The sequence below is a fragment of the Salvelinus namaycush genome, chromosome 20, assembly GCF_016432855.1.
Source record: "Salvelinus namaycush isolate Seneca chromosome 20, SaNama_1.0, whole genome shotgun sequence".
Classification (NCBI taxonomy): Eukaryota; Metazoa; Chordata; class Actinopteri; order Salmoniformes; family Salmonidae; genus Salvelinus; species Salvelinus namaycush.
This window is the reverse complement of record NC_052326.1, coordinates 25215451-25223388: the sequence shown is the minus strand read 5'-3', so window position 1 is coordinate 25223388 and position 7938 is coordinate 25215451. Positions and strand designations below refer to the sequence as shown.

General features: G+C 44.4%; 1 protein-coding gene across 1 annotated transcript; it reads left to right on the top strand.

The window, feature by feature from the left end:
* The first annotated feature begins 4340 nt into the window (after positions 1-4340).
* LOC120065723 (small vasohibin binding protein) lies at positions 4341-6011 on the top strand. Its single transcript, XM_039016812.1, has 3 exons — positions 4341-4440; positions 4748-4909; positions 5216-6011. The coding sequence occupies exons 2-3, from the start codon at positions 4796-4798 to the stop codon at positions 5300-5302; spliced, it is 201 nt and encodes a 66-aa protein (XP_038872740.1). The 5' UTR covers positions 4341-4440; positions 4748-4795; the 3' UTR covers positions 5303-6011.
* The last annotated feature ends 1927 nt before the right edge of the window (positions 6012-7938 follow it).

Sequence of the window (7938 nt, the reverse complement as noted above, 5' to 3'; positions counted from 1 at the left end):
CAATGTGATCAATTATTGATATTATTTTCATCATGTGTATATTTTTGTAAATACAACCTCTAGATCCAGAATCATCTCTTACATTGTAAATAAATACCATTCACCTACCAAATATCGAACCTGGCTTGTCTGCAACATGACTGTGCTAGCCTACCTTACTGAGCTTAAGCCTAGGCATTAGCTAGGGGAGCACACACAACACTTGAGGTTGTCATCGCGCAAGCATCTCTGAACCACCTGTGCTAAGTTACATTAACATTAGTGTCTTTGAACGCTTGTACGTGTGTTCACACTCCACCCTGGGTTTCCTATGAGCTGTATGTCCCTCTGTGGGCTTTATCCAGGTGTTTACTGTCCTGGCTAGTGTTTATCAAATCTGATCATTACCCCTCATACCCATACTGACAGGGGTGTGTGTGTGTGTGTGTGTGTGTGTGTGTGTGTGTGTGTGTGTGTGTGTGTGTGTGTGTGTGTGTGTGTGTGTGTGTGTGTGTGTGTGTGTGTGTGTGTGTGTGTGTGTGTGTGTGTGTGTGTGTGAGAGAGAATGTGAGAGAGAGAAAGTGAGAGAGTAATATACTGACAGTATATGGGAGAATGTGTGTGTGTGGCAATGCAGTCTAATATCCACCCTGACAGAGCTGGCAGAAGCGAGCTGACCCCGGCTCGTGAGGTCGTTCCTAACCCATTTCCTGCCGGCTGGTGCTGCGCTGTTTGTGATGGCGACACATCTCGCTCTGTTCGCGGGGCAGGTGTGGAGAGGGAGCAACTCCATGTCTATGTGCGTGCATGCATGAGAGAGAGAGGGAGAGAGAGAGGCTCAGTTAGAAAGTTATTTTAGGCACAGTCAACCCAGTAAGTTATTTTTAGGGTTGATGGACTGAGTGTGTGTTGTGCTGAATGACAGCGTGTGTATGTATACCTACAGATTCAAAAGCAGGAAATGCAAACTTGTAGTGTATTTGAAGTTTCAAAATGTATAAACCTCTACAAAAATCTCCATGATATATAATCCACATAATAATTCACATTTCCTGTTGCTGCAGGATTATTTTCCTGCTGTAGCAAACTCGCTCAAATTAAGATCCTACATCTGTTTGTGCTTGCTTGTGTATGTGTGTGTTGGCATCAGAGCAGACTGGCTGGCTTGGGAGGCTGTGGTAAGGCAGTGTATGTGGATGGTGGAAGGTGGCTGTGTAGGTTGTGTGAAAGAGCCGTCAGAGTGACGCTTTCCCTGAATTTGTGATAGATCAACAAAGCTCCTAACAGAGTCACACCCCTATACCCTCCTCCTCCATACATTTAATTTATCTACCCCTCCTCTGCTCCTCACCCCATAATACCCCTTCTCTACCTCGCCTCTCTACCTCCGCCTCTCTACCTCCGTCCTCTATACATCTCTCCTCTTTCCACCTCATCTCACACTCCAATGCATGAAGTTGTATCTTTACCTTGTCAGCTCAGACAGGATGACATAACAGTGTAGTTTATGAACTCATCAGCTAATACCCCTTCTCTACCTTGCCTCTCTACCTCCCTCCTCTCTTTACTCTTCCTCCCTCTTCCTCTCTTCCTCTCTACCCCTCCTCTCTCTTCCGCTCTACCCCTCCTCTCTCTACCTCTCTACCCCTCCTCTCTCTTCCGCTCTACCCCTCCTCTCTCTACCTCTCTACCCCTCCTCTCTCTTCCGCTCTACCCCTCCTCTCTCTACCCCTCCTCTCTCTTCCTCTTTACTTACTCACTCCTCCACATTTCTACCAACAGAATCCCACTGTGTGTGTGTGCGCTTGTGTCTGTGTTTGGGATCAGTTGTTCCTTTCAGGATATTGTATTATTCCAGGGTGAGCACTTCTTTTGAGTTTGGGGATGAAATCCAGGTAAACCATCGGAATGCCATCGGAATTCCACTGGACTTCCATGGGAATGCAGCGTGATAAATCTCACTGACACAGCCTTGCAAGAGGACACACATACCAACTTCTATAGGTTCACTACAAAACACACACGACCCCCCCCCCAGCCTTACCGTCAGTGATATCATCAATTCTACGTGGACATTTATGACGAGAAATGTGTTCTCAGAATATTCTCCCATAAGACTCAGTGTCTTTGTGATACTCTGTTCTATACAATAATGGATGTTCGTGTTGCCATGGTGATGAACCTATACTGGGCCACCCCCGTGTGTGTGTGTGTGGGTGGGTGGGTGGGTGGGTGGGTGGGTGGGTGGGTGGGTGTGTGTGTGTGCGTGCGCGCGTGCAAGACAGGTGAGTCTGGGTGGTCCGTGGGGGTGTATTTGTGAGTATGCCTGTCTCCGTGGTGACAGTAGACTCATGAACACATTGAATCTCCAGGGATAACAAAGGCTCCCAGTCTGAGGCATACTCTCAGTCAAGCCACTCTCCAATTAAACACATATTTACGCATACACACACATATACACACTCATCTCCTCCTCCTTCACAAAGATAAACACCTACCAAACAGCCCCCAAATTAAGTTATTGAATGATGTCACCTAAGTAATCAAAGCTGAGTTCAGTAAGGCATTAAACTGTCCCAGCTTCAGGAAGAAGCTATCTGCTTGTTCACAGAATCTCTCCTATCCACATTCCTCACTTCACTGATCACACACTCATAGAAAATGTATAGTTGATGCTTAACTTTCCCATGCATTTGGAAGGAAGAATATAATCGAATAGAGAAAAAAAATATCCACACAGAGGCCTGCAGCTTTCTCCTCCTAATACGCACAGGCATCCACACCACAGATGTACAGAGCTGTGAATGAGGTGATCTGTGAACTGTAAAATATTTCACAGCATGAAACCGAGTTTTGTGAGTGTACAAAACATTAGGAACATATGCTCTTTCCATGACATAGACCAGGGCTGCCCAACCCTCTTCCTGGAGATCTACCCTCTTTTTGGTTTTCAGTCTAACCCTAATTTAACACACCTGACTCTACTAAATTAGCTGCTCAACAAGACCTGAACTAACTGAATCAGATATGATAAATTAGGGTTGGACCGAAAACCAATAGGACAGTAGATCTCCAGGAAGAGGGTTGGGCAGCCCTGACATAGACTGACCAGGTGAATCCAGTTAAAATCTATGATCTCTTATTGATGTCACCTGTTAAATCCACTTCAATCAGTGTAGATGAAGGAGAGGAGACAGGTTAAATAATTATTTTTAAGCCTTGAAACAATTGAAACTGCAACGCTGCTGGGTTTTCCCCCACTCAAAAGTTTTGTCAGCTCAGACAGGATGACATAACAGTGGAGTTTATGAACTCATCAGCTAATACCCCTTCTCTACCTTGCCTCTCTACCTCCGCCTCTCTACCTCCCTCCTCTCTTTACCTCTCCTCTTACCCTTCCTCTCTCTTCCTCTACACTTCCTCTCTTCCTCTCTACCCCTCCTCTCTCTTCCGCTCTACCCCTCCTCTCTCTACCGCTCTACCCCTCCTCTCTCTTCTGCTCTACCCCTCCTCTCTCTACCCCTCCTCTCTCTTCCTCTTTACTTACTCACTCCTCCACATTTCTACCAACAGAATCCCACTGTGTGTGTGTGCGCTTGTGTCTGTGTTTGGGATCAGTTGTTCCTTTCAGGATATTGTATTATTCCAGGGTGAGCACTTCTTTTGAGTTTGGGGATGAAATCCAGGTAAACCATCGGAATGCCATCGGAATTCCACTGGACTTCCATGGGAATGCAGCGTGATAAATCTCACTGACACAGCCTTGCAAGAGGACACACATACCAACTTCTATAGGTTCACTACAAAACACACACGACCCCCCCCCCCCCCCTTCTCATCCTATAGGTGCGTAGCCAAAATGATGGCTTGCCCAGCATTTTTATACATGACCCTAGCATAATGCGCCGTTAACTGCTTAATTAACTCAGGAACCACACATGTGTGGAAGCACCTGATTTCAATATATTTTGTATCTCTCATTTACTCAAGTCTTTCCATTATTTTGGCAGTTACCTGTATGTATGTATGTATGTATGTATGTATGTATATGTATACATCATGTGACATCCACTTTCACCCAAATAAAATATACTGTTTTATCAGTGGGACAAGAGCGACATCTTTTGGTCGATTATTAGTCATCTGTATAGACGTTTGTCCTCTGGTATAAACTGCAACAGCTCATTAGATTTATGTGATTAAAAACTGGACACGTTAAGTGGTTATTCTAATGTGAATAAATACAACTAAATACCGACGTTATTTTGCCGTTAACTTTAATGGAAATAACAGCAATCTCAGGTAGGAACCAACGTTGGTACGTTTTATGACTGAACGATTCCGGGGTTATTTTCTGGTTACACAATTTCCTTCCAAACAGCTGTTTTACACTTCAGTGTTTGAACAGCCGACTGTTGTTGTCTGCACTTTCTATGTTGACAATCTGAGCTCTTATTGAACGTGAGTGTTTTTAATACCAGATACCTTTCAAATAAACGTAATTTGATTGTCTGTGTTTATGTTTTTGTGCTAAAGCTGTGGCTAGCTAGCTGGCGAGTTTAAGTGCTCTCTGACTAACGTCAGTTGCTAACGTTAGAAGTGGAATGCTAGCTACAGTAGCAAATTTAGCTAGGTTAGGTAGCAAAGACGGCAGCTTACCGTGTCTTTGTTTGTGGACACAGTAGTATGAATTGTTGATCGCACTGTCCATTTGTTATTTGTTAATGTTCACGTGATTACTTTGATTATGCTTTCAATCTTACTTCAGGTCGAGTTGATCGAGTCGTTGTGCTGTGGTGGCTGTCAGTCAGTAACCATGGAGCCCACCTGTCGCAAAGACAAAGCGAAGTTGAACTCCACTCCTACTCGCGGCGACAGGGCCAAGCAGAAATCCGCCCAGCAGGAACTGAAACAACGACAACGGTCAGAGGTAAAGTCACAACAATGGCTTGCTTGGGTGGCAGTTTCTTTCAAACTAGCTAACTGACAAGATTTGGTTAAATGGTCAGTCTTTTCCCACGTCTGTCAAACATGTCATTCGACAGTACACAGGCTATAACTGGCTGCAATTCCATGGATGGTTGCATTAGTTCAAACTGCTCAAGCTTCTGCAGAGGTCAAATGACATGTTTCAGTGATAAGGATAACCTACAATACTTACCCTACACACAACCTTTGCCCCTACTTTATGATGCCACTGCTAGTTGGCTGATCTTCATTGTTGTGTGTATTTTAGATCTACGCCCTGAATAAGGTGATGACAGAGCTGGAGCAGCAGCAGTTTGAGGCCTTCTGTAAGCAGATGCAGTCCCAGGGAGAGTGACTGACAACCTCCCAATGGCAGCCCAGGACCATAAACCCTAACCTTCAGCAGCCCTGTCCCACAGTTCAACTACAGTCTCAACCAGTAAAACAAGAGTATTTCTTACATATCATACAGACGTTGAGCTGTGAATATTGCTGAGCGATTAACCGAGGGGTCAGTTATTTAACGTTTTTTTAAACAACAAATTGACCTACTTAGGTTCAATTATTTTGAATTCTATTTTTCTGTTTTCTGTGCACATTGCACAGTTTCTCTAGAGATATATCAGATCCTGTTTGAACTGTGCAATGTAGTAGGGAGTTGTAGTTTCCAACAGGCCAATATTCTACTTAGTTTAGCGCATAAAACGTAATTAACTACAATGACCATAATCCATTGCGCATTTACTTGTACGGTCTTTCTTTTACGCCTGCTACAAAAGAGGCAGAAGAATGCACAATCATGAGGGGGATATAGAGAGCAGTTGTTACTTTCCGAGGTATCTCTACCTGAAAATAAATTATCTATTCTAAGTGATTGATAGTTGGTATTCAGCAGTCATAAAAGTATGCCTTATTTCCTTTGAAGAACTACAAAATAGAGATTTTGTCAGAAAGCATATGCAGCAGCTCTATAAAGATGAGCTGTTGACTTGGAATTAAATAAGTCATAAAACAAATGTAATATACACAACTGAAATTGTGAATAAATGGTTATTAAGTGATAAGCAGTAATGAGCAGTTACTACCATCATGGGACTTTGATTCATTGTTTTATTCTGTATTACAGCATTCAACCCAAATAATCAAAACCGAAATCCAAAACCTTGATTATTTTTTTTATAATCAAACCGAACCTGAAACGACCTCAAAAAGCACTCCTTGTTTAGCACTAACTGTGAATCATTTGCTGAGGGATATTTCCATCCTGGTCCTGTTATGCAGTGGTCGCCATAGACATGATAAGAATCATGTGGATCACTGGTGGTGTTCTCTCCTATTGCCTCTCCTGTCCTCATGCGCTGAAACGGTTGTGTTTTCTGGTATGTGGAATGTTGTCACTGTGCCAGTCAAAACAGTTTTAGTGCATGGAGTATAAGGACAATAACACGCAGACAGACTCAAACACTCTGGGGATACAGCCATTGGTTATCAACATGCTCCATATGTTGTCATAAGTGGACATGCGTTGCATTGTGAATGTAACAAGACAAGATTAATGGCATATTCTAAACAAAAAAAGAAACGTCCTCTGTCAACTGCGCTTATTTTCAGCAAACTTAACATGTGTAAATATTTGTATGAACATATGACTCAACAACTGAGACATAAACTGAACAAGTTCCACAGACATGTGACTAACAGAGATGTAATAGTGTATCCCTGAACAAAGAGGGGGTCAAAAGTAACAGTCAGTATCTGGTGTGGCCACCAGCTGCATTAAGTACTGCAGTGCATCTCCTCATGGACTGCACCAGATTTGCCAGTTCTTCCTGTGAGATGTTACCCCATTCTTCCACCAAGGCACGGACATTTCTGGGTGGAATGGCCTTAGCCGTCACCCTCTGATCCAACAGGTCCCAGACGTGCTCAATGGGATTGAGATCCGGCCTCTTTGCTGGCCATGGCAGAACACTGACATTCCTGTTTTGCAGGAAATCACGCACAGAACGAGCAGTATGGCTGGTGACATTGTCATGCTGGAGGGTCATGTCAGGATGAGCCTGCAGGAAGGGTACCACATAAGGGAGGAGGATGTCTTCCCTGTAACGCATAGCGTTGCGATTGCCTGCAATGACAACAAGCTCAGTCCGATGATGCTGTGACACACCGCCCCAGACCATGACGGACTCTCCACCTCCAAATTCATTCCGCTCCAGAGTACAGGCCTCGGTGTAACGCTCATTCCTTCGACGATAAACGCGAATCCGACCATCACCCCTGGTGAGATGACAACCTCTTTTTTCCAGTCCTGTCTGGTCCAGCGACGGTGGGTTTGTGCCCATAGGCGACGTTGTTGCCAGTGATGTCTGGTGAGGACCTGCCTTACAACAGGCCTACAAGCCCTCAGTCCAGCCTCTCTCAGCCTATTGCGGGCAGTCTGAGCACTGATGGCGGGATTGTGCATTCCTGGTGTAACTCGGGCAGTTGTTGCCATCCTGTACCTGTCCCGCAGGTGTGATGTTTGGATGTACCGATCCTGTGTAGGTGTTGTTACACGTGGTCTGCCACTGCGAGGACGATCAGCTGTCCGTCCTGTCTCCCTGTAGCGCTGTCTTGGGCGTCTCACAGTACGGACATTTGCAATTTATTGCCCTGGCCACATCTGCAGTCCTCATGCCTCCTTGCAGCATGCCTAAGGCACGTTCACGCAGATGAGCAGGGACCCTGGGCATCTTTCTTTTGGTGTTTTTCAGAGTCAGTAGAAAGGCCTCTCTAGTGTCCTAAGTGCATGTGCATGTACAGGTGCATGTTCATTAATTGTTTATGGTTCATTGAACAAGCATGGGGAACAGTGTTTAAACCCTTTACAATGAAGATCTGTGAAGTTATTTGGATTTTTACGAATTATCTTTGAAGACAGGGTCCTGAAAAAGGGACATTTCTTTTTTTGCTGAGTTTATATAAAGAGAAGGACTGTGTAATTTAGAGGTG

Excerpts from the sequence above, each read along its gene's own strand:
- LOC120065723 (XM_039016812.1), top strand. The coding sequence starts at position 4,796 with ATGGAGCCCACCTGTCGCAAAGACAAAGCGAAGTTGAACTCCACTCCT. Across the intron at positions 4,910-5,215 it reads AACAACGACAACGGTCAGAG|ATCTACGCCCTGAATAAGGT; the intron begins GTAAAGTCACAA and ends TGTGTATTTTAG.